The sequence below is a fragment of the Mytilus trossulus genome, chromosome 7, assembly GCF_036588685.1.
Source record: "Mytilus trossulus isolate FHL-02 chromosome 7, PNRI_Mtr1.1.1.hap1, whole genome shotgun sequence".
Taxonomy (NCBI): Eukaryota; Metazoa; Mollusca; class Bivalvia; order Mytilida; family Mytilidae; genus Mytilus; species Mytilus trossulus.
Genome location: NC_086379.1, coordinates 60,915,786 through 60,943,690, shown reverse-complemented (window position 1 = coordinate 60,943,690; position 27,905 = coordinate 60,915,786). Strand labels below are relative to the sequence as shown.

The 27,905-nt window shown below is 31.8% G+C and overlaps 2 protein-coding genes and 1 long non-coding RNA gene across 5 annotated transcripts in view; 2 read left to right on the top strand and 1 right to left on the bottom strand.

Moving 5' to 3' along the window:
• LOC134725467 (PRKCA-binding protein-like) overlaps positions 1 to 3,276 on the top strand; it is a 28,966-nt gene extending 25,690 nt beyond the window's left edge. The window contains exons 11-12 of one of the 3 annotated variants that reach the window (XM_063589301.1): positions 1,835 to 1,929; positions 2,678 to 3,276. In XM_063589301.1, the coding sequence (XP_063445371.1) occupies positions 1,835 to 1,929; positions 2,678 to 2,940 (358 nt within the window). In that variant the 3' untranslated portion in view covers positions 2,941 to 3,276. The remainder of the gene's footprint in view (positions 1 to 1,834; positions 1,930 to 2,677) is intronic. The other 2 variants (XM_063589302.1, XM_063589303.1) reach the window with 2 other exon arrangements.
• Positions 3,277 to 9,539: 6,263 nt separating this feature from the next.
• Positions 9,540 to 27,905, bottom strand: part of LOC134726570 (fatty acid synthase-like) — a 54,357-nt gene continuing 35,991 nt past the window's right edge. The window contains exons 23-28 of the mRNA XM_063590977.1: positions 26,774 to 27,022; positions 13,633 to 13,956; positions 12,059 to 12,177; positions 11,235 to 11,483; positions 10,325 to 10,540; positions 9,540 to 9,827 (exon numbers count right to left, since the gene is read on the bottom strand). Of these exons, the coding sequence (XP_063447047.1) occupies positions 9,717 to 9,827; positions 10,325 to 10,540; positions 11,235 to 11,483; positions 12,059 to 12,177; positions 13,633 to 13,956; positions 26,774 to 27,022 (1,268 nt within the window). The 3' untranslated portion in view covers positions 9,540 to 9,716. The remainder of the gene's footprint in view (positions 9,828 to 10,324; positions 10,541 to 11,234; positions 11,484 to 12,058; positions 12,178 to 13,632; positions 13,957 to 26,773; positions 27,023 to 27,905) is intronic.
• Positions 14,181 to 23,016, top strand: LOC134725466 (uncharacterized). Its single transcript, XR_010108560.1, has 3 exons — positions 14,181 to 14,303; positions 18,773 to 18,941; positions 22,777 to 23,016. It is a non-coding gene; the product is annotated as an uncharacterized LOC134725466 (long non-coding RNA).

Genomic DNA, 27,905 nt, shown 5'->3' with positions numbered 1-27,905 from the left:
TAATTAACTTGATCAATTGTAATACCCCCAGTACCGTGTAATTGATTTCACAGGTAAATTGTTTTTGTAAACAAACAAAGATTGCGATGCAATCAGTGATTTTTATCGATAAATTTCTACTTGTCCGCCGGACTACCAGCTGACAAAATCTACTGGTCCGATGCAAATTTTACTAGTCCTGGACTACCGGACTAGCACTAATTTCGACCCCTGGTCACATGTCAAATGTTTTGACCTCATTTTCATGGTTCAGTGACCACTTGAAAAAGTAGTTCAAATTTTTTGTAATGTTGAATTCTCTCTTATTATAAGTAATCAGATAAATATATTTGGTATGTGCGTACCTTGCAAGGTCCTCAAGCCCGTCAGACAGTTTTCACTGGACCTCGACCTTATTTCATGGATCAGTGAACAAGGTTAAGTTTTGGTGGTCCAGTCCATATCTCAGTTACTATAAGCAATAGGGCTAGTATATTCGGTGTATGGAAGGACTGTAAGGTGTACATGTCCAACTAGCAGGTGTCAGCTGACCTTGACCTCATTTTCATGGTTCCGTGGTTATAGTTAAGTTTTTGTGTTTTGGTCTGTTTTTCTCATACTTTATGCAATAGATCTACTATATTTGTTGTATGTAATGATAGTAAGGTGTGCATGTCTAGCGGGCAGTTGTCGTCTGACCTTGACCTCATTTTCATGGTTGTGGTCAAAGTTAAGTTTTTGTTTTGGTCTTTTTATCTAATACTATATGCCATAGGTCAACTTTACTTGGTGTATGGAAATATTTTATGATCTATATGTCAGTTGCACAGGTTTTATTTGAAATCTACCTCATTTTCACTGTTCATTGATCAGAGTTAAGGGTCTGTGTTTTGGTCTATTTTTCTTTTAATAACTATAAGTAATAGGTTAACTATATTTGTTGTATGGAAGCAATGTTAGCTGTACATGTCTGCCTGGCATGGTTCATCTGACCTTGACCTTATTTTCATGGTTCAGTGGTCTTTGTTTAGTTATCTTGGTTAATGTTAAGTTATGTGACAGTTATTAATAAAGCTTTATACTTAGGACTATCAACATAATATCAATGATTAGTAAAGTGGGAGTTTCAGGTTTTTGTTCAAATAAGTTTTTGATGAAATTGAAGTCCAATCAACTTGAAACTTAGTACATGTTCCCTATAGTATAATCTTTTTAAATTTTAATGCCAATTAGATTTTTACCCAATTTCACGGTCCATGAAACATGGAAAATGATAGTGCGAGTGCGGCATCCGTGTACTTCGGACACATTCTTGTTTATGCTGTTTTGTAACATAGTACAATAGAATAGAAACAGATGAGCATAGACTTTATAAAACTTGTATACAACTATGAGATGGGGTTTTCATAACAAAATATAAATGCTTGATTAAAAATATAATTTAGAAATTTTATCCCTTATTTTATATACCAATATTAGTAAACAAGGAATTTGTAGGCAATACAAATTTCTTTGTATGAATATCAGCTCTGGATCTTTTTCTGTAAAACAATATCTGTTAGCTCTACATATGCCTGATAATACTGAAAAAAAAGTTACATTTACAGTGAATGAAGGATAAAAAACTAGATGTAAATTTTTGTTTAGAAGGATGTGCATAATTCAAGCATGTAGACACTTAGCTTGTACCTTTGTGGATGCTCTTTGGAAAATTTTTCTTTGCCATTGGCTCACTTAACTGAAATTCTTGATTCAACTCTGCTATTTAAGGAACATAAAAATATTAATATATAAAGGTTTTGCAAATCTGTAATGCAGATAAACAATATAGACGGTTATAACATTTTACTTGCAGATTGATATTAAGATGTAGACAAGATGCCAGGACCAGATTTGCTAAAATGAGATCAGATGTCTTAGTGAAGCTTGAATTGTTGGATCAGAAACATGGTATGTTAGCTTTTTTATGCCCAAAATACGATAGTAGAGGGGCATTATGTTTTCTGGTCTGTGCCTCCGTTTGTCTGTTCGTTCGTCCCGTTTCAGGTTAAAGTTTTTGGTTGAGGTAGTTTTTTATGAAGTTGAAGTCCAATCAACCTGAAACTTAGTATATATGTTTCTTATGGTATGATCTTTCTAATTTCAATGTCAAATTAGAGTTCTGACCCCAATTTCACAGTCCAATGAACATAGAAAATGATAGTGCGAGTGGGGTATCCGTGTACTGGGGACACATTCTTGTTCAAATATAAAAAAAAAACTTTAGTTGGAGTAAAAGATAAAACAAATAATAGAAAATTAAAAAAGAAGAAGATGAGATGTATATAAGACCAAAATCTCATAAAAAACTACGAAACCAATAAAAGAACCATAAACTTTAAAACTGTGACGCTGAAATTTATTTAACAACAAGGAACCAATAAAACTTATTTCTAGCTCATCAGGTAGCACCTGTTGCATATAAGTTTTGATTCTTAACTTAACAACTGTTTGATCTATAGAAAGTGGACAGAACCCAGTTTTATAGTTAAAATTGTTATCTGAAATTTTGTTAATCAATTTGTTGATATTATTTATATAATCAATTTGAAATGAAAGTAATACTTTAAAGGTCAAAATATTTCAAAACAACCTCTCACTTGTTGAATATAACAATCTTGGATGTTCAATAAATGTATTTATATTTTATTTTCTACAGTACAAGATATTGTGTTCCAGTTACAAAGATTTGTGTCAGCGATGGCTAAATACCATAATGACTGTCATGGTGTTATGAAAGAAGCTGTTGTATTCCCAATAGAAGTAGACTTATCAAGAGGAACATTTACTTATGATACAACTGATCAATTCAATGATGAAGAAAATGAAGAGGAGGAGGAGGAACAGGAAGAGGAAGTGGTTACAGAGTCCAGAGGGGAGACAACTGCCCCTTATAGTGATAACTTAATAAATACTGATTAGTATGAATGAGAGAAGCTGATGAAAGATTGATTATAAGTAATAGCATCCATAAGGGTATATGTTATGATTAAATGTTGCTCTGCTAGGAAACATGACTATAGCTTCATCATATGGATAAACTTGTCATCGAGAGGAAATGAAAAGTAGTTTCTTTGTTTATAAATTCTTGGAAAAAATCTATAGCAATTATTTTTGTAAGACAGTTGTCTTGACAGATTTGTAGTATTTGTAAAGTAGTTGTATTTTGTTTTCAAGACTTTTTTTTCTTTTTAAACATATTTTGTATAACTTCTCTCAAATATGTTCTTCAAATAGTACATTATTTTTCATGTTAAAATTTTCATCGTATGCAATTAAGGAAAAACTTCTCATCTGAATTGTACGTCTCTTTTCCATTTGTCACCAAAAAGAATAATCACATATGTGCATCCAAAAATGTGAAGCAAAAGATGTGATTCTTTCATATTTTCAAATGTCATCTCGTTATTTGTTAATCTGCTTGTATTTCATTGAAATCCAGTTTTGACATTCCTTGTTTTGTTTTGTTGTAATGTGTTATTTATGTACCTTTATAATTTGAATATGTTATATTTGAGTAGTTCTCATTTTCCACCACTGAAAGCACCTTCTTTTGTAGGGCTAATGCATAACATGATATTTGCAAGTTATTTTTACTTTAAATATCGATAACTGACAAGGCATTAGTGATTTCATGTACTATACACTGATATCAGCAGAAAGAGTAGATCTGTTACTGAATCTCTCACGAGTCCTAAGGCTCAGTTTTAATGGATCTTGTATTTAATTTATTTCAAGAACTTCAATATTTTTCATTCCAATATAGATTCATTTTATCCTTGATTGGTGCGATATACATGTTGTATATAATTAAAAGTTCTCATTCCAGATAAAATAACATTGTCATATGTTTAAAACTTTAATTTAACTGTTATCTGTTTAAAATTTATACATATTTATTAAAATGACATCTGTTGTGATTATGTGCAGTATTATTAATTTAGATATTAAATTTTGTTGATACATTTTGTGTTTTTCTTCTTCCTTTTATTATCTTATTAAATCCTCACACCAAATGTTAACTTGTAAAGGGCAACTCATTATCCTGAAAACTTGAACAGGACCACTGGAGCATCAATTATTAGGTCAAAGTCAGACGACAATGTCGGGCCAAAAACCTCTACTTTTAAGAAACCTCAATTAAAAGTTCAAAACAAATGCAAATATTTATTACAATGCACAAAAGGAAAGAGGTGATTAGATATGGAGGTATTTGAAATTTTTGATTACCTTAATTTAGAGAGCTTTGAACTAGAGTTGTTTCTAAAGACCGTATATTGGTATCACGTCCTCGTCATTGTTGGCGTTGTCCGAAGACGGATAGTTTCTGGATATTAACTTTAGTATAAGTTAATAGAAATCAATAAAATCTTAACACAATGTTTATTACCACAAAAGGAAACTTGGAATTGATTTTGGGGGTTCTGGTCCCTAAGGTTTAGGAATAAGGGGCCCAAAACAAGCATTTATCTAGTGTCAGGACAATAAGTTGTGAATAAGTTTTTCAATTATTCTGAAATTTGACCACAATGTTAAATACCATAAGTTTAAGGTTGTGATATATTTTAAGGGTTATGCGGCAAACAGTCTAGGAATGAAGGACAAAAAAGGGGGGGAGGGTTCAATTTTTCTCATTTCAGATTTCAGAATTTAAAAAGAAAATTTCTTCGAATATTTTTTTTAAGAGGATTAAAGGGGCACTAGCTGTCAAATTCATGGTCACCGAATCGACTCAAATTCTCATATTTGATTTTTAACAATGTAAAACATTTATCCAAACTATCAAAAGTAAAAAATAATTAGTTTACAGAGGATTGGGTAGATAATATATAGGTTCGTTTTGTGTGTATTTTATTCCAGACGCCATCTTATTAACTTTCGATTTGACCTCAGACGACCATATAAGAGATGTAAACATGAATAAAGATATGAATAGATTAAACCAACACGTGCAATTGGATTTTTATAGGTCTGTTTGATTTTATTTTATAGATTAAAAATAGATGTTTCTCATTGTTTTAAACCGTATAAGAATGATTTTATGTGCATCGAATTAGTAATGAAATGATTTACCGTAATTTCACTTTCATTGTTGACATTCTTTTCCTTTAAATAACCAGTACAGGTACAATGCATGAGTTGTCAATCTCAAGCTAGGGGTTAAATTGAAGTTCACATGAATACGGATTTAAAGAGGTTGACTCATTCACTTGCAAGTGACTAACTAATTATCAATGTTTCTTAGCATAATTTGACAAAATTCAACCTTTTTGGCTGCAAAAAGCAAATTGTTATTTCACTATTTCACTTTCATTATTGATTGAACAGAAAAAAAATCTAACTTTAGATTTTTTATACATCTCGTAGCTAGTACCCCTTTAATATTCAACAGCATAGTGAATTGTTCAAAAACAAAAACAAAATTTTAAGTTCATAAGACCATTCTTTTTGTGTCAGAAACCTATGCTGTGTCAACTATTTAATCACAATCCAAATTCAGAGCTGTATCCAGCTTGAATGTTGTGTCCCAGTGGCAGATCCAGAAATTTTATAAGTGGGGGCCCATTGACTGACCTAAGAGGGGGCCCGCTCCAGTCACGCTTCAATGATTTCCTATTGAAGCAACCAAATTTTTTCCCAAAAAGGAGGGCCCGCCCCCCTAAATCTGCCTCTGTGTCCATACTTGCACCAACCATTCAGGGTTCAACTTCTGCGGTCGTATAAAGCTGCACCCTGCAGAGCACCTGGTTGTCTTAGTCCTTTAGTCTCTGGTGGATAGATGGCAATCCTACCACGTCTGATTTTTGTAAAACCTGTACTGCACTCACCTCCAAATTATAGTCCAATATTTAAGAATTGGTATTAAATAAGGGCATGGAGAAGCACAGTTATGGCACTTCACTCAAGTGTATATTTTGTTCATACCTTGCATGTCAAGTCCAAAAGTTTCATATTGACATCTATACTGTCCATATCATAGTTATACCCAGGCTTTCAAAAAGTGAGTTTCCTCAGTCTGTCCGCCATCTATCCGTCATAAGAATCTTTATATGGTTATAAGTTTTCAAATTCATCACTCAACAACTTCCTGTTTACAAAACACTTGCATCATTTTACACACAATAGCCAAGTTTAAAAGTTTCGTCACATTTTTCTCGGGAAATAATATACAAGGATTTCTGAAAATTGGTGTCAGGGTTTATATGAATTAGCTTTACTATGTGATGTGTTTTCTGGTTCACCACTCAACAACTTCCTGTTAACCAAAATATTTCCGCTGGGGCATTACTAATGAGCAGTAGCTCACAATTTCATTTGTTTTGATTGTTTTTTCTGCAACACATGGACATTACAATGATGCTTGAAGTGCATTGTATTTGTATAAAGGGTTTACCTGACCTAGACCCCATTTCATGGATCAGTAATGAAGGCTTAGTTTGCATGGTAAAGTCTGAATCTCGGATTCTCGGAAGCAGAGTGTCCAATACCTTTGGTGTATGAAATGATTGCATGATGTACAAAAAATTTACAGGTCTGTCTAGCTGGTTGTTGGACATATGACTGTTTGGCAGATTTGATTTGCAGGTTACCTCAATTTCATGATTCATTGTTCGTAAGTTTTCATGGTTAAGTTGGTTTGGCAAAAACCATGAGCATGAGGTCAACTATACTTGATGTATAACATGATTGTTTGGTGTACTTTTCTTGGTTTGGTCTGTTTTCTGATACTACAAGAATTAGGCCGTGTTCACACCAAACACTGTGTACAGTAAACATGTTTACATTTGGTTTAATGTAATGCACACTAGTTTCACATTAAATTTGTTCACATCTATACACCTTGTTTAGCTACCTGTACATAAGATTTGTTCACACTTGTAAACTATATGTCATTTAAATGTTCATTACGTAGAACAGAATTCAAATTTTCCAACAACTTTTCTAGCAGTTAGGGAACCATATGACTTTAAAAATGGGGGGGGGGGGGGGGGGGGGGGGGGGGGGGAGTGATTTTACCACAATTTAATTTAAAAACATGGGGTCATACAGAAGATTAGAATGAACAAATGTTCTGAATCCAAAGTTTGCCCATACATTATAGTGCCAAATATTGAATTTGTACTATAGAAAAAATAAATAAATATAAACTTTCGCCTAATTTTTTTCTGGACAATTTTTTTGCCTTCGGCGAAAGACAATCTATTTTTTGTCGACAAGTCCAAAACATTTTTTTTTCTTTCAATTTTAGCATTAAATATAGTGGCAGCTCAGGGTGAAACAAACATTTTTTTTTCTCCGGGTCAAATACAAATTATATTTTCCCCAAAAAATTGGAAACAAACTTTTTTTTCCAAAACAAATCCATAGCCCCCCCCCCCTCCGAACATCACATGGGTGCTGCCTTAGCAAAAAGAGGGGGTTATGGTTTTTCTAACTGTTTTTAAACGGACTTGAGATTCTGCACAAAAAAACAATTAGCCTCACCCTTTTTCAGTAATGCATTTATGAGTGAATCGTTGATTGAGTAAAGACCAGTGGCAAATATTTCTGTCAGTGTGTACGTCCAGTCGATTCGGGAAGACCTTTTCAAATGAATTATGTGTTGGGCAATGATGATGGATGAGTCTTGTTTGTCTTGATAAAGGGTTAATAAGGCTAGGTAAAGAAAATTATAACAAATAAATATATCAAGTTTAGACAAATATTTCTTCAAAGAACTTTATTGATAAGTGTTATTAGTATCAATTTTATATAAAAATCACTCCTTTTTTAAATATACATGGGAAAATTAAAGTTCTGAATGACTAGTTTAGTGTACACTTAACCTACACAAGGCCTACATCGACTATCGACTGCATGTAGACAAAACATGATTTACACTACATGTAAACATTGAGTTTTATCAATGAGAACGTAATGATGTTTAGTTTATGTGTGAGTTACACTAACACAACACCGAGTTTAGGTCAATGTGAACACGGCCTTAGGCATCTACAACGATTGAATGCTGTACATGTTTATCTGACATTAACCATATTTACATGGATCATTTTAAGTACTTCTATCAATAGGTTGCCACCATCAATAAAACTTGGAGAATATTTTACTCTAGGACCTCAACATTAATTCAATAATGGTCAGTCAAGTGAACACAACATTTCAGTGAGTGTTTTTGGTTTTATGGATGCCAAGCTAATTACCAAATATGAAGTCCAACTAATCAGAAGCACCAGGAATGTGTGACAATTTATTTTAATTCATTCAACATATTGAAATGTTTTAAGTATTAGCAAACAGAAAATAGGTGTATGAAAATGAATCACAACTAAAAAATTATCAGGACTGGATCTGTCCAAAAATCCTTCAGACTTGTAAAACTAACTTTTTTCTATACATGTATATATTTTTAGAAAGCAGCCTTATAGCTTATGACTTGTTGATTTCATCCTACAGGATGAGCATTTCAACGTACAGAACTACCCTAGCATGATCAACATCTAGCAAACACTTTAGATCGACTGTTTCTGCAAAGCCATATCATGGTGTTTACAGCCAGTAGCAAATATTACAGGAATATCAAGAAAAGTACATGCCCTTCTGAGACTAGGCCAATATATTGAGCTAGATTTCAAAATGCTAATTCAGTGCATGTTTCCAACCAGGACACTTATTAAGACTAGTCTTTGCTCATATTCATGAAAGCCACATGATTAGAAACAGCAAATAACAATTTAATCAAGTCTTTGGTCTCAACTTGTCAAAACAAGCCCATTTCCTTCTGCATACGAGGTGAGAACAAGATATACGTAGAGTTCTGTTGCATCAGCTTTTGGTTATTGTTGAAGGCTTTACTGAGTCTTTGATATGGGTGGAAAAAAATCATTGTTCCTTTGCTTTTTCTTCTGTCAGTTGAAGTAGGGATTTAAGAATTAATACACCATATTCCTTTTTTTTATCTTTAAACTGTAGCTCAACCAAATTGTTGGTTACCTCAGAATAAACAAAAGCATGTAATTTGAGGAATTATCTTAAGATTGTGATTTAAAGGTTTGGATGGCTTGTTTCCATTGTTTGTCTAAATGTTTGATTATCCTCATTAAGATTGACATTAGCAAACAAAAGATGAGATTTAGGACAATGGACATTTGACAGATCCAAGACTTCTACCTTTTAAAATATGAAGCTTTAAAGATACCGGGTAGCTTGAACTATATTTTCCCAAATCAGCTGCAATTTAAACAAACAACAAGAAATTGGCATTAATTTTATCGGGGCCTTTTATAGCTGACTATATGCGGTATGGGCTTTGCTCATTGTTGATGGCCGTATGGTGACCTATAATTGTTATTGTTTGTGTCATTTTGATCTTTTGTGGATAGTTGTCTCATTGGCAATCATACCACATCTTCTTTTTTTATATTAACCAACAATTGGCAAGTTGTAAGAATTTGTTTGTGAACATGATACACAACAGTAATGACATGAAAAAACTCTGGTTGTAGGATAACAGACATTTAGAGCAAATATAATTTATTCAACTTTCAATTTTCTAAATTTCAAAGCTTCAAAATGATCATATGAAAACATATATTAAGAACAAAATATCTAATTTTATGCAAATCAATAAATTTCAATTAGAATAAACTTTAGCAAACAATAAATATAGCACTAATAGTATTTAGTCAAACAAATGTTCCTCAATGTGAAATGTTATTGTGTAGAGCTGTCTTTATTGCTGATACAGTTTGGTCGGTGAATGTCTCATCCTGAATTCCAACCTGTACATGGAGGATTTTTTGCTTGAAATACTGAAAAAAATGAAAAAAAGAATGACATTAAAACTGTTCTGACAGCAAAAAATTTAAAATAAATTTAAAATAATAACATGTAAGTTCTAAAGCCCTGAATATACTTTTAAAAAGGAGAAGGGAACCAAATCATGATGTAATTGTAAATTCAGAAATTATTGCGAGGTTTTTTATTATTGCGAAAAATGCGAAAGAATTGAAAACCAAAGTGGAGAATGGACCATAGTGGAAACAGTCAGTAAATGTTGACAACCAAATAAAGGTTTTGATGCCAACATACAAATGTGTTCATCCAAATCTAGATAATCATCAATCAATGTGGTAAAAACACATTCTACCCCTATCTTAGAATACATTTTGGTATTTTAAGTGAACTATGTAAGATTACATCTTGAGTCTGACAGTTATCTAATTCATATCCATTTTAGTCTACAAGTAAGTAATTAAATTCAGAATACCTCTCAAGCCTTTATCTTAATATAACTTAATTAATATACCTTCTGAGCCTTTAATTCAGTCACATCCTGTGGTGTAACAATAACTGTTCTGCCGTCATACGTTCCATCTGGTATATAACTTGTAATTATCTGCATCTTCTGTAAATATGAGTGAACTGCCCTAAAAATGCCTTGGTTTTGGACTTGACCATTACTGTTCTCTGCTATAATGATACACACTTTCTCTACCATTTCATGAGATTCACTTGGTAATTCCTGTTAAAATAAAATGACATAAACATGCAATGTACTGTAAACAAGAAGCTCATAAGAAACTGCAACATGCACTTAAAATTTAAATTAAAAGAAAAACCTTGAATAGTAGTTTAAAATCTGCTATTAAGGTAGAAACACAAATATAGAATCATCCAATGGACTTAGTTACAGATAGCAGATTATTTCATACTGTTTAGGTTTCTACTTGCCTTACTCTAAAAATATATTACATGAATTTTGGGAAGTTTTTCTCCACATGAATGAAGTCTAAATGACACCACCAAAACTTCTTATATTTTGGGTTTTGGTAGTAAAATTCTTTAAAGAATATTCTTTTCTGATACAGTTGTCAAATCACTTTTAACTTTCCATTTTTATTAGGATTGATAATTGGTAATATACAAGTTATAGTGTCAGAATCTGATTCTCTGAATGATTTTTATCCTTCATTTTCAAAGATTTTCAGAAACTTGTGTTCTTTATATATGCAATGTCATCAGACATTGTCGCCTTTTTCGTGACGTCACAATATGAAAATTAACAAGAAACAAAACATTTTGACTTCATGATCAAATTTCAACTAATCATTTGCAGAGAACAGATATATCACTTGTGAGCAGAAATATTTTTCTCACATCGATCAAGAAATGTGAAAATAGCACCAAAAATAGAGAAACAGCAAGTTCCTACTTACAATATCTTTATCAAACTTAAGAACTTGCAACAGCGACTTCAGAATTTCTCTCTTCTTTTCCAGTGCAGGTTCAATTGATTTCAGTTTCTTCTCAATCAGTGGCAGTGGTGATTCAATCAAAGTTAAACTCTTGACACCAGGACTGGTAGGGCTGTCTGGTTTCTGTAAAGCCATCTCCAAACACAACCTCGCTCCAATAGAATAACCAACTAGATGGACTGGTTTATCTGGATGTAACAGGTCTATCTCCTGAAAATATATATGAAACTTTTAAAAGTTGAATAATGTACTTTACCACACAGAATAATGTTGAATCTTGCCTTGAAATCTATGGACATCTAGATATATATCTATAGTTTCTATATATACATTAATATTTAAAAGCAGATAAATTGAACATTTTATTTTTACAAATATTTCAAATGAACTGTCAACAAAGAGATGTCCTTCCTTTATGCGATAGTTTAAAGCAATTAGCAATATTTCACATGTAAGTTGTGCAAGATAAACAGTCAATGAAACATGAATGAAGATATAGAGCCTAACAATTTCCATGAAAATGAGGTGTACCAATGTTGATGCAACTGCATACAAATATGATTGACCTTCCAAAAACCTAATACATCTGCATTACAAATATGATTGATCTACCACTAGTGGTTCCCAATAAACTGACCTAATAAAAACCTAATACATCTGCATTACAAATATGATTGATCTATCCCTATTATCACTGTTACAGCATACATAAAAACATGTTTTTAAAAGATATCAAATATCAGACAAGTCTGTCTTAAATATTACATTCTTATCTCTAGTCATACCTGTAAAAAGTGACCAGCTAAGGCTTGAATAGAATATAAAGGTGAATCATCTGTACATTGTATAACATAGAAACTGTGTTGTTCATCTTCAGTCAATGGTTTAAATGTCTCAACATTTTCTGAAAGTATAAAAAGACATAGATCAAGGTTACCAGAGTTAAGATCACAAAATAAAGTCATCCCTCAAACCTTTTGCATCAAAATACAACACTCACAAAATAAAGTCATCCCTCAAACCTTTTGCATCAAAATACAATTAATTTTAACAAAACATGTTTATCAACCTGGTCTAGTTGTCCATTTATATGACCTTCTTCAGTTGAAAAAGACCCATATCAATAGTACTCAAGGTTCCCTAAAACCTGTAATAAAATGAGCAATAGTTAACAAATAAGACCCTGTGCATTTAATATAGAATTTGGTAAATAAATTTCTATCTAACCTCTGGAAAAGATATTCCAACCTTCAACCTTCTTAGTGGTCTCGTGCTTATAGAATTTTGCCTATGAACAGGGTTGATCACTAGGTCAGGTCTTACCAGACTTCAATGCTTTATGCTTAACACACATCCTTTATGAGCAAGATAAAAGACAGTTTGTCTTTCAGATATAATGTCCTAGAGTAAGATTACATTTCCTCTTGAACCTGCTACATGTTAAAATCTGACTTGTGGTGTTGTTTAAGATATGAAACAGAGCATATGCATTTATCATGCAACATTTGAACCCATGAATAGATAAATCAATCAATCCATCTTTGTTCAAGATATCCTATGGCAGTTGACATCAATAATATCAAATATTGTCAAGGTCTATCACAGCATTCAAAATTCATAGTATACTGTTGATTCTGTATTTTTTGGTTTAAGGAGTAGGTCCAGTAAGAGCCCTTTTTGGCCTCAAAATATAGCAGTTTTACAAAATTGATAAAATGTTAACTTTTAGTTATTTATTGAACAGTAGAGTGCTTCTGCTACATAAATATGGGCTATTTTTGACTATACAATGAACATATATCAGGTACTGGCACCTTAAAGTCATGCTAAATTACTGAATTCTTCAAAAATTCTAGCATTTTAGTAAAATTTTAGACGGTTTTCATGTAAAACGAAAGTGGCCGCATTGGTGTTCATCCTTAATATTGAAATGAAAGTTGTATTTTATAATAATACATAACATATATAAAGGTTGAGGATGAACACAGATGCGGCGCGGCCACTTTCATTTTTGACAAAACCATATGAAAAGTGACATTTTTCAGCATATTTGGTTGATGTTTGAGGCCAAAATCAGACCTTACTCCTTTATGTATGAAATGTTTAAAATAATGTGAGTCATTTCTACCGACATTATTTTGATAGTAGATGACTAACTTTGGTCCAAACTAACCAGATATTTTCACAACAGCTCTCAAGTGAAAGTTAAGTTTACATGCTTCTATCCTCAATAAGGTTTAAACTATACATTGAATCAAAGACTTTCAATGTACATTATTCTCCTTAATGAAAACAATCTTAATGTAGTTTTTATATATTTTTCAGTATTATTATAATAACTGTTAATCGAACAAATTACCTGGTAGCATGTTAACAATAAAGACAGGTTCAGGATCATTCTCCACTAATTTGATTGGAACAATCTCTTCCAATTGAATGAGAACGTCTGCTGTAATCCCATCATGCTTCACTTCTTCCTCTTGTTTACTCTTCTGTTGTTTGGTATCTTTGTCTTTGTTAAATTCACGGAGCTGTTTAATTGTAAGCTTCCTTATTTCATCCACTTTGAAGGTTATACCAAACTGTCTCTCCATCACTTGTCTGATTTCAGTTGTCATCAAAGAGTCAAGGCCAAGGTCAATAAGGTGGGTACTTGAGTTTACATTTTCAGTATCTGTAATTCCTACAAAAATGCCAACTAACATTATTAAATGTTCAATTCAACACGACACTATGAAGATAAATATTGTCAATTCTTAAATTTTACCCCACAATTTTCATTTTTAATATTAAAGAAATATTACACAAAAATCTTCACTGATGTAATATATTGGGGTTGCATGTGACCTGGGAACAGTATATCTAACGGGAAATGAATCTCGTACGCATTTCAGTATAAAGTTATTTCACTCCCGTACGTCACGAGACTTCGCGAGATTAATGGAGACTGGAAGCGTCGGACCGAAAGCTATCGTGACTGCTAATGAATCATCCACATAATTCCACACGTTCAACAACTTTAATGAGTTGGTAAGTTTAAGCATAAAGAAGATATATTTTTTCACATGGAGTAACTAATATGAGAGTGATTTATTCTATGTAAAGTGTTTTATTACGTTGGCCAAATTCACGATCATTGAAAAATGCTACTGGCGCCATTTTTTTTGTAATATCCGATTGCATTGCCCCCGTTTTGTGATGAAACAAATGCGATCATGACAAATTTGAAGCGACAGTTTACAAGTTTAGTACACTAGCTTCACGTTTTATGTAGTTTGGATGTTATTTTATTGGTATTAATAAAGAAATCAGTCATCATTCACGGTCTCATTCTGAAATGCCATTGGCGCCAATTTTATTACCCCCTCTTGCATTGTCCACCTTATTGTGATTAAATGAATGCAATTATTACAAAAAAAATGTAGCAGATTACAAGTTTGATACACTGGCATCCCGTGTAACTTAGTTTTAATGACATTTTATTGATATTAAAAGAAATATCGAGTCATCAATTTTGCCATTTTTGGTCCTTATCTGGCCAGTCTGTGTTACGTGTGTACCCAGGAACATATATATTATTATATTATACTATGGATATTCCAAGGTGTACCTTATTCAATCTGCATCACAATAAAATTATGCTTATTTGTTTTCAAGGGGGGGTTGTTCGAACCTGAAAGAGCCCCCTGGCTACGGGTATGATCATGGTTATGAAGTCTCTAGACAAGTATATATGCATATATGTGTATGTTGAGATTTGGAGCTAAACTTGGTATGAAAAAACAATGATGGAAATCTTTGATAATCATTATGACTGATAACAACTTGAACATTACATGCACTCATGTATCAGGTTGTATTCATTTTAACGTTAAAACAGTTTGTACCTTGCATGACTATATGAAGTTTAATTTTTTTAATCCCAGACCTGGATGTAACAAAACTGAATTCAGAAAAAAAAATGGTAATGATCAGACTGGTCTGTTCCCAACTTCTCATGCAGCAACATGATGATTGATGTACAGTGGTTGTCTTTTGTTTATGTAGTTCATACATGTTTCTCGAAAGATAATTCTGTTTCTTATCCCGTTTGAATGGTTATATACTAGTACTGTTTGAGGCCATATAAAGCTTGATGTTCTATGTGAGTCAAGGCTTGGTGTAAAAGTTTGTACCTTGACCTATAATGCTTTTCCTTTATAAATTGTTACTTAGATGGAGAGTTGTCTCATTAACACTCTTACCACATCTTCCTATATCTACATTATCTGGCAAACTAATTAATAAGTCTCCCTTAATATAAACATTCATATATTGCAATCATGGAAACATTTAAGTCCATCTGACAGTAGTAAATTTGGGGTCCTTTATAGCTTGTTGTTCGGTGTGAGCCAAGGCTCTGTGTTGAAGGCCGTACATTGACCTAAAATGGTTTACTTTTTTTAAATTGTTATTTGGATGTAGAGTTGTCTCATTGGCTCTAACACCACATCTTCCTATATATCTTAATTCATAAAAAAAAGCAATTGGTTTTCCAAGTTTATTCATCATGTTCATATTCATATCAACTCAGACTACATGTATATACAATGTGCATGTATACAGTATTTCTCAATGATAGTAACAGACAATAAAATAAACATCAAGTATAACCTTAAAAACTGGTATATGTGGTACATTTCATCCATCTTCAATATGTACATGTATTATATATGCCCTTTAAGTGGAGCACAAATAGAAATAAAATAGTTCTACTTTATGTTATATAACTGCTTTTACTTTATAAAAATGAAGGATGAACAGTCACAAATTTTATACAATTTAGAGCTGAACGATAAAAACCATATGATCCAACATGTACAATACTACTGGTTGGTATATTGAACAGGCGAAAAGAAATTATTTAAACTTAACAAACTTTACATAATGTACATGTGCTGTATATTGTATTGTAATTTTTCTGTAGAATTTTGAAAAACTTACAAGTCTCAAAATAGATTCTTCCTACTTACATGACTTTAAAAAAACGTGATTTAATTCTTAAGAATTTATCGACTTCATACTTGAAAAATGAGCATAAAAAAACCTGTGCATTATTTATCATCTGTGCTAACAAAAAAAACAACACACCAATGCATGAACATACACGTACATTAAAAATATAAACAGCTACATACATGTATATGTTATATAAATAAAAAGTCTGTACATATCCAAGAGAAGCACTGACATTTTATGGTATTAAAAAAAAAAACCAACAACATAAAGACAAATCTAACAGCATGTTGTCATACATGTAAATCATAAATGTATGAAGAAAATGAAGCACTAAAAGAACCAAAAACTATAAACAATTAAGATACACATAATTAATATGATCTCTTCAAAAGTCACAAATGTTTAATTTCACTAATTACTGTTTGCGGTTATCAGATTTGTCTTTCAAAACCTTCCTTAGTGGCTTCTCATGTTGTGATGTGCTATTGGGCATTTGAAGTTGCACTGCACGTGCTAAGGAGTGGCCACGGATTGTTAAAAATAATGAAACACATGATTCCATGATATATGAAGAAAATTCATTGTTATCACACAAAATTTCCCAGTAATAATTTACCATATGTGCGGAAACTATAACTTCTTTTAGGTTTGTAATCATAAGTGTTTGGGAATTCACATTGCCAAGGTCAATACTTTGCCGGAGAACAATTTCACAATGCCGGATGAAATAATAAAAGTTGTCACTTGGAATTTTGAGTCCTCCTCTGTTTAATTTCTCGGTCCACTCCGCAAACTTTTTAACATGCTCTTGTAACATTGTTGATTGTTTTACCACAAAATTAGTCATAGCTTCACGAATTTTCTGGTTTTTCAAGTTTTTGTGTTGGTATGTTTTCTTCTGAAGTTTTGAAATAATATACCCTGAAATGTAGTAAAGAACAGATTGGTCTATATTTGTCATTGTGGTATCTAGCTTAGTTGCATTCTTTTGGTACAGCTGTGAACGGTTTTTCACTAGAGACTTCAGTAGGGCATCTTGCAGCACAGATAAAAACAGTTTAGCGGAAAGTTCACCTTCGAATTCAATGTTCTCAAATTCAGATGTAACAATGGCAGATAACTTTGATTGAAATTCATTATCAACTGTTATTTTATAAAAAGATGAGAAAAGTTTCTCAGATGTGTTCAAATCTGTATTGCAATCCGACTCTACTTTTTCAAACAAGTTTGCGAAAACAGGTGCTAGTTCTTCTGACAATTGTGTGTGTGTCTGTTGACTTGTTGCATAATATAAAGTAATTGCCAGAATACCTTTCCCATGCTTAGAACGGCTACTGTTCCTGAAAGGACTGTTTATTATGTTTTCCAATGCTTCTTGATATGATGTTTCAAAGATCTTAGTAAATTCTTCTGGGGTCATACTAAAAGATGTTTTATTGTTGATTTTTTCTGTAATACCATCTTTTCTGTGCTCTGAAACTATAAGACAAGAAAAAATTATAGCATATTTTCTACATTTTATAAATTTAATAAAGATGAATAAATCATTATTCCAGTTTCACATGTGATACTTGTACATATACATGTTCTGCAATTTTTCATTTCATGAAAAACAGATTTATCAAACTTGAAAGTTAAATTTCTTTGTTTCCATAAAAAATAATTTTAAATAATTTTAATGTCATCCCTAACACAATAGAGGGGCATCATATGCATGCTATCCAATTGATGGGTCAATTATGGGTTAATCTCTCTGATCATATTGATTTTTATATTTGAATGTAAAGTTTAATAATATATATGACATGTATGATAATTGATTTTTTATAAGATACAAACAATTTGTTGTTAAGTTGCTGTCTCAATAGTGCGTTGTTGTCATTAGATAAAATGGCAAACATGATTGCAAAAACACATATTTTATTTTCTTAACCATTTGATATTGAAATATGTAGGCTAGGAACAGTAAACAATATAATATATATACCTATATTTTGACAAACATATAAGTAACCATTGAAGTAGAGCAGAGTAAAAATTTGTTTTTTCAGACAGTATGGTTATTCTTTTTATATAAATATAGGAAGATGTGGTGTGAGTGCTAATGAGACAACTCTCCCTCCAAATAACAATTTAAAAAAGAAAACCATTATAGGTCAATGTACGGCCTTCAACATGGAGCCTTGGCTCTCAACAATCAACAAGATATAAAGGGCCCCAAAATTACCATTCAAATGGGCAAATCAACAGACTAATTTATATAAAAAAATAGAAATGAGAAACAAGTATATTAAAATTACATAAACAATATGCCTGTTTACAAGACGTATTTTTGTATACCATTGTCAGACACTTACGCAAAAATACTTTAACCAATTCGCATTAAACTAAGTCAAGTGAATTGTACATATCTGTTGGTGTGAACTGCTTTTCTTTTTAATCAATTTTAGATATTTTTCATATATTTATTACTTATGGAGTTAATTATGTACTATTTGCAGATAATGCCTCGAACATCAAAGAGACGTTGTATTGGCTACAGGGATAAGTGTAGAGCAAGGAAGCGGGTTAGAAAACCCAAAGTTTTGGATGCCCATACCATTGAACAGCAACATATACTTATTGATTCAGATGCCAATACCATCGAAGAACAGCTCATACTTATTGATGGTAAGTTGTATTAAATGACAGAAAATTTGGATGAAAGGGTTAACCCCCTGACTATGGATAAATGCATTGTGTTTAAAAACCAAAGCATTCAACTGTTTTTACATTGCTTCCTCCAGTATATTAATGGCCTTCCTGTTTATGGTCCATTCATTCAATTCATTCATAATCAACCAAATATCAAAAAGAAGGCATGGTATGAGTGCCAAGAGACAACTCTCCACAAGTGACCAAATTTCAACAATGAGCAAAGCCCATTCTGCATAGTCACCTATAAAAGGCCATAAAACAATTCAAAGGAGAAAACTAATTAATCGCTTTAAATTAATGAAGGCAAAAACAAAAATCTTAGAACAGGTGTGTTATACAGGTAAAAACCATATTTTACTTAAAACTTGTGTATTACTTATCCAGTGAATTTAAAAGATTTACAGGATATTGAAAATTAGAGTGGATGTTATTTAAATCTTTTTGATTGGTGTGCCCCAAGCATGACAAATAACTCTCTAAGCAGAAGATCAATTTTATTAATTTCTTTAATTATTTTCCCTTTTTCAGTCGCATGACAAAAAGCTGGTGTTTATTTAAGTCTCAGCATAAAGTAACAATCCATTTTTATTTTTTTCCCTTAAAAATAGAAAACACTTATTTGAAAATAAAATAAGTTAATTGTTTCTAGAAATCTTATATGAATGTATGAGCATGATGAGGCAACATTGTAATTAAAATTTATTCAATGAGGCCACTTATCAGTTATGTCAATATGTGTGCTCAATTTGAGTGTATTTATTGAATGTTTCGATCCTTTTGCTTTCAAGCCCTACATAAATAGAAACAAATCATTTTCAGGAATAAAAATAATTTCTGATTTTTTTTATAGGAAAACACTTTTTTGACCAGGGGGCTTATTTACCGAGTGGAGGGGAGGGGAAACAAACATTAATAATTTTGGCCTGAATTTCTGTCGGTTTACCTTTACTGGCTGTAAAATGTATCTTTAGCCTTTTTTCATTTTTATTGCAGATACTGCCTATCCAGGAAAGGAAACAGTCGATTAACTGATTCAGAGAAAGTGGAAAAAATTAAACAGTTAAAGAAGTACAATAGTAACTTAGTTAGTCAGGTTGCAGCACTGAAAAAGAAAGTCGAAAAGTCCATTAGATCTGACGGTGTCTCCCTTAGTGAAAATAACAGTAAAGATATGTTTAATTTGATGACATCATGTGAAAGTACCGTCAATGAACAATTTCCAGATGAAAACTGCTTCCAGCGCCTATTTTGGTCACAGCAAGCAAAATTCAACAATTTGGCTGACAAAAGAGGTATGCGGTGGCATCCTATGCTAATTAAATGGTGCATATATTTGAAAAGTAAATCAACATCAACTTATGACAGTTTAAGACACTCAGGTTTTATTAAGCTTCCTAGTGAAAGATTGCTTTACGACTACTAGTGTTGGATAATCGGTTGAAATTACCAACCGATTATCTATTACAATCGGTTGACAGCAACTAACCGACTATCGGTTATAATCGGATCATAATACCTTGCCCTTTTTTTTAAAGGAAATCATGTATTTAGTCTCATTGTCTATTGTCTATTGTGTACATTCAATATCATTGCAGAGTTTATATATTCATATTTGATCTTTTGTTTCCTTTTCATATTCTTGTGTACTAAATTATAATCCTGGTACCTTTGATAATTATCTATTCAGTAGTTAAAACAATGAAATGTCTTGATAAGAATCAAGATTCATATTGAACATATTTTATCTCATAATTACAACATTTATTACCAACAGTGACACTAACATTTCTAAATTTCAATGGTGTAACTCACAAAACAATTTCAATAACATAGCTGTATGAACATTTGAATGCTTCTAATTAGGAAAAGATATATAAAGTTTTTAATTTTTAGAAATTTAAAATTAACACAAAAAAATAAAATAATGTATTTGCATTATAAGATATACAGTATACAAAGGGTATTAAGCCATTGTCTGTTAATTCGTGAAGAACGCTTTTTTTCACTCTTGTGATCATTAATTTCTGTCAATTGTTTCATTCGTACGTCTGAACTTATAATTGTAAGAATGCGGAATTATTACATAGTTGAACCGTATCCGATTCGTGATTCTTATATTTTTATAAATGGCGGACAAATTTCGGAAAATTTACAACAATAAACGATGTTTGGCAAACAATTTGGAAAGGAATATGACGTTTTTGATGCAACACATGGATAAACATTTCTAAAAGGCAATTTGCAACACGTTCTAATGAAGCAACGAAATTATTTTGTCTAAACTCAAAATGATTTGTACCGCTCTCAAGTAACAAGTACCGGTAATGAAAGAAAGTATTTCATACAAAGTTATTAATGTTAAATAACCTTCCATCAATCTGCAAATGCTTTTGTCACGTTTATAAAGAAGGAAATTGGTTTATTCTTTAATTATTGGATGTTTGACATTGTTACTGTCATCGACTGGTTAATATTGTTTGACTGCGCATATAAAATGCAAACCGTAAAACAGACCGGAAGTTGACAACCTAAAGGTCCGGAAATTTAAAACGACAATCGATTGAACAAAATCCCAATCGATTATCGACATCGCAAGGCCCAACCAACTGATTTCCGACTTATTCCGATCATCGGAACAACACTAACGACTACACTCATGTGATTAAGCAAGGTGTAGGATTTAAGCCTGAACTTATTGACATGTTAGCAGACGAAATGGAATCTAAAGGTGCAACAGAAGAATGGCAACAATATGTAGGACTACTACAAGATGAAATAAAAGTAAAGAGTGAGTTAGTATATGACAAACATTCAGGTGAATTGATTGGCTTCATAGATCTCGACAGCATGTCAAATAGTCTAATCCATATGGAGGAATGCATTAAAGAAGAAGCAAAGAAGCTAGCTACGCACATTTTAGTTGTAATGGTACGCGGAATATCAGTTGACCTCAAGTTCCCACTTGCTCATTTCGCCACCAATGGAATAACATCGGACCAACTGTTTGGAATTTTATGGGAATGTGTGGAGTTAGTTGAGATTGATGCAGAACTTAAGGTGTTGTACATTACTGCTGATGGTGCCTCACCCAATAGAAGATTCATAAAACTTCACAAAACAGATGAACAACAGACAACTGTGTACCGCGCTATAAACAGATTTGCTGCAGATGAACGATACATATATTTTGTTTCAGATCCACCCCATCTGATCAAAACAGCAAGGAATTGTTTCTCAAATTCAGGCTCACACAAGAATACCAGAAAGATGTGGTGTGGAGGTAAAGATGTGTCATGGATGCATATTGTAGATCTATATAAGGACCACTGTACTGGAGTCTTTAGATTGTGTCCAAAGTTATCAAGGGCCCACATTGACATAACATCCTTTGGTGCAATGAAAGTAAGTCTGGCAGCCCAAGTTTTAAGTACCACTGTGGCCAATGCTCTAGAAATGGTTTATGGGGATAGAACTAGTGCTACAACAGAGTTTATACGCCACATGGACAAATTTTTTGACTGTCTTAATGTCCGAAACTTAAATGAAGGTCACCAGAAGAGAAAAGACAATCTTAAACCATTTACAGACCCAAATGATCCCAGGTTGGACTATCTGACGGATGATTTTTTGAAGTATTTTGATGATTGGAAGCAAAGTGTTGAAGCAAGACCTGGAGAATTTAGTAAGACACAGAAAAATCAAATGCAGTTAAGCTACCAGACATTAGAAGGCTTTCGGATAACTGTTCGTTCTGTTGTGGAATGTACACGTCTGTTATTACGTAAAGGAATGCCATTTGTGTTAACAGAAAGGTTTAACCAAGACCCAATTGAACAGCATTTTGGGATACATAGGACCAGTGGAGGTTGCAATAACAATCCAACTGTGAACCAGTTTAACCATGCTATGGTCAAAATAAGGACAGTAGGTCAGCATGCAATTGCACCAGTGAGGGGTAATACCAAAAGGAGACTGAACTATCCACATGTCATAGACAATAATCCTCTTCCAAAGCGTCCACGTCACTCATTGTAAAGATAGTACAAATATAGACATATTTTTTTGAAAGTGTATCATAAGGATGTTTGATAGTCATGTTTTGATGTTATTGTAAAAAAAAAATCAAAATCATCTGAGTTTATACATTTAAGTCATAAGATATTGTAACTTTTAAGTGATTAACGTGTTTAAGTAATGAAAAGTCTTATAAAATACCCCCAATCAACCAAATTATTTATATCTTGAAAAGCACAAGCACCTTAATTTTTTTTCTATCTGTTTGGGAGTTAATTAATTCAAATAGGTCTACTAGAAAAAGTATATATTACCTTTATGGGAAGTTTTGTTATTTTGGCACGAGTGAATGAATAAATCAGGAATACTGGGTTTAGATTTAAACATTTTGCATACATGTTTGTTTATAAGAAAAGAAATAGATATAACATGTATAAAATAATCCATATTACAATGTACATGTAGTTTATGCTTCTACAGAAAAGAGTGAAGGTTATTACATAATACATGTAGTATTGAAATTGTATTTTTATTTATTCCTTATTTTAAAGGTCAATGTTGAAATCAATATATGATATTAAAAAAGGTATGGAGCAAATGTGCATTTATCAGATCTGGATGTTTAATGTTTACATCACAAATCAGAATTCTGATTCATAAAAAATTTGGTACAATAGACTACTATGAAATTTGTAATATATCTCATAAATTCATGAAATTGTTCTATATACGAGTATATGGAGTTTTCATATTAACTTTCAATCTATTTCAGCGTTGACCTTTTATCAAAACAATTTTTATTAGTAATATGGTGATGATAATGAATGGGATGCTTTTGTTTGAGCCGTTTCAAATAGTGCTTTATGCGCGGGCATTCTCAGACATTTTCATACTAATTTTCATGCTATTTCAGCATTGACCATGTTGACTTTTGTATATATGAAGCTTTTAAAAATAAGAACATTTAATCAACCGTTCTTATAGACACAACAATGTATATATATATTTATTAATTGCATGTACTGAAATAGTTTTTAAATTTGTTTTTGTGTTTTTTTCACTAAAAAAATAATTATATTTTAATTAGATTTGCTGATTTTTATTTCCTGTTGTATTGTTACTAAGAATTTTATTTTGGCCAAAGTCTTGACCAAATATGGAATATTAATAGTTCAGGAAATGATGACAAATTTAATTTCTCTTACAATTGTCAACCTATACATTTAGCCTTTTTGATCCTTTAATTCTAATATTAAATATCATAGAACTGCTGTGTTTATTTATATCATTTTACAGTATTCATTATATTCATTAATGAATGTTTAGAAAAATAATTTTATTAAAAGTTTCTCATGCTAAAGTTTTATTCTTTTGTATATAAATCATGTAAATACTTCTGTAATGTATGATATTATTTTATATTGGTATGTTTTATACATTTATATATACACACTGCAGTATTAATAACTGCTTTCTGTATTAAAGAGAGCATAGCAATTTACCAGTTAGTTTGTTATTTACTTCATATCCAATAAAAAGTCTAATTGGTATCATCACAAATGGAAAACGCTTAAACATCATTGCAAGAATTATGTAGCAGTCAAAATTATGCATAAAATAAAAACCTGAAACACAAAAGATTGCCAATGAGACATATTCACCAGAGATCAAAGAACCAATATTTATGTTTGCAACTTGAAGAAGCAAATTTATCTCATTATGCTGAAATTTATCACATTCACAAAAGCTAGCAATATAAAAGGAGATGTGGTATGATTGCACACGAGACAACTCTCCACAAGAAACCAAATGACAAAGAAATTATCAACTATAGGATTGTATGGGCTTCAAAGAGGAGCAAAGTGCTTACCGCATAGTCAGCTATAAAAGGTCAAAATTCAAACAAAAACAAATGGTATTTTTTATGTACAAAGAATGAATGAATAAAACACAAATATGTTACACATAAACAAACGACAACTAATGAATTACAGTCTCCTGCTTGTTAGTCATTGAATCTATTAAACTTGGATATGAAGACTTTAGATATATACCAAAGAACTTTTCATGATTGAGGTTTAAGATTTTCCATAGTAAAATATTCAATGGACAAAAAAAAACATTCATAAGCATTCGCATTGCAAATCTGTCTATCAAGCACAACAAAATCTACGGCCTTTCGGAAATTTATGTATATATTAAGGAACTGAGATACCCAAACAAATTGTTCAACACATTCCTTAGGAAAGTGAAAAGTGAAAACCTTGCACAAACTTGTCAAACAATAAAAGTAAGCTCATGGGCAATCATACCACATCTTGTCTCATTAGGTTTTTAAAGCATTCAGTCAATAACACGCATTAATATATGTATATATAGATGTGAAAAATGATTTATACCTTTTATACTTGTAATGCCATGCTTTTGTCGTACATGACCTCTGAACCCAGCAATTGACTTGTACGTCTTATCACAATCTGGACACTGGTAACAGGGCGTGTTGAGTTGGCTAGGCTGAGATTGTGTTGTTGTTGCAGTCTTAGACTTTTTGGCAGGTGAAGGCTCAAAATCTTCATCTGAAAACTCGGCAGTTTCAGACTCTGTGTAGCATTCTAGTAGAGCATCAAGGTCGATATCATCAGACCAAGATAAGAAGTTCTCTTTGTCGTACATGGTTAGCAAATGAATAATTTGGATTTACAAACTTCATTCTCATGTTGTGGGCTTGTGTGTGTTTTGTCATGAATGTTGAGGAATCATGATCAAAGTAAGTGTTCTCGGTCGGCTTGGGTTGTTTTTCATAATATTTTCATCATTTTTAATTAGGATGATAATTGTTTTGATTGCGTTAATCAAATCTTTTGATCCGCAATCAAATTCGAAATTACATTTTAATCAGCTAAAAAGCAGTTTAATAAAAACAATTATTCATATTGGAACCTTAAGTTTAATGAGGACTTGTATAAACAAGTAATTTTGAAATTATTTCACTATGCTTCTTTATTTAAAAGAATTATCCAAGGCTTTCTATTTTAATATGGAAACTAAAATAAAGCATTTAAGAACAAAAAAGTTATTTTCTCAAGATAAAACGATTTTCTAGAAGAGGTTTGTTTTTATTTATAAAAAAACAAACTTGTCCAAAAACTTTTTATTTATTTAATTTTGAAAAGAGAAGACAATTATAACAATAATTTGCCGTTTTTAATCCAATATTTCTCTTTTTTATTATATTGTATATTTATAATAGTGATTCATTATATTCCTATATTTTCTCAAGATAAAAGGATTTTCTAGTAGAGGTTTGTTTTTATCATTAAAAAAAAACGTGTCCAAAAACTTTTTATTTATTTAATTTTGAAAAGAGAAGACGATTATAACAATAATTTGCCGTTTTTAATCCAATATTTCTCTTTTTTATTATATTGTATATTTATAATAGTGATTCATTATATTCCTATTTCAATGAATGAAGAAAAACAAGTTTCCAAACCAATAGTTTTTGAGCTGTTTCGAATAGGAAATGTAGAGCCGTTAATTATCGACCATAATAGCGAATACGAATTTATACCATGTCCGTTTCCGTATCGTGTCATTTATTATTAACTTCACGACAAGGAAATCGGCGATAATTAGGTAGTGTCAAGTACCGTTAATATATATGTTCCTGATGTGACCCATTATCCTTAATCATATTTTTATGAAAAGCAATGTTTGAAATTCTTATTATAATTGATGTAAAATCCAACTTTGAAAGAAGAAAATAATTCTCAGGTTTACTTAAATCTTACCAATCACTTTCATAACAGCATCTAATGGTGTTAATTTCCTCTCCTGTTTATCTTGCCCTGTCTCTATAGTCTTTTCTGCCAGTACAAAGCTAGATGCCACTGCATATGAGTGGGTCATAAGTTTCCTCAGAGTACTCAGACAAGAGGACATTCTCTGTGGTAATGTCCCTCCTACTGTTGTATCATTACCTCCCATTTTATCTATAACAACTCCTACATCACCTATAGCTCCCCACTGTATGGCTAATCCTGAAATAAAGGAAGAGTCTATTTTCATTCAATTAACTTTTAAGTAAACCTACTAAGATCCTTCATGATTAAAAGACCATACTGACTTGCAATATGTTATTTATTGGGCTCAGGCTAAAACAGAGGTAAAGATGCAAGTTCACCAAGAAAATCTATTGGTTTTCCAAAGGGAACAAAATTAAAATCAATTTCAATAAGTGTACAGACATTCCTTTCATTTTCAAGTTGAACACTGTGAACTTTGGGTCTTCTACAATTTATTGAAATTTTCTGTAAAATAGTATATATTTCTTAGTTTATAAAAGGGCAAAATATCTATCTTAACCCTTTCACCGATTGCTGCCCAGACAGAAGCTACTCTGAGACGATGGCTTCCCTGGCTACTATTACTCAAGTGGGAGATCTTCAAAATAAATGTCAATAAAAACTTGTTTATAATTATTTGTGTATTTATTTCATTCACTAACACCATGATGTTCACAGTTTGGTTCATGTTTTGACAAATTTTTTCTTCATAAAATATTCAAATTTACGAATTTTCGGCATTATCTAGATCAAATTCTCAAAATTCGGCTCTTTCACCCCAAATAGTAATTTTTTAACCCAAAAAGGCAAACTTTTGAAAATTTTTATGAGGCTGCACAAATTCCTCACACTGATCGATGTACATTCCAAGTGTTTTGTACATAAAACGACATTTTATGTTAAAAAGTATATTAGTTTAGCTTCAATTCTTCCATATTCTTTCAAAAGAACTGTTCCCTCATTTCAAATTCTCGTAAATTCCGTAAATTTCCACTGATTTTGACACGGTTTTCAAAAAAAGGAAGCGCCATGTTTACACTTTCATCCGGGTTTTTCATCAAAGAAAGATAACTCATGC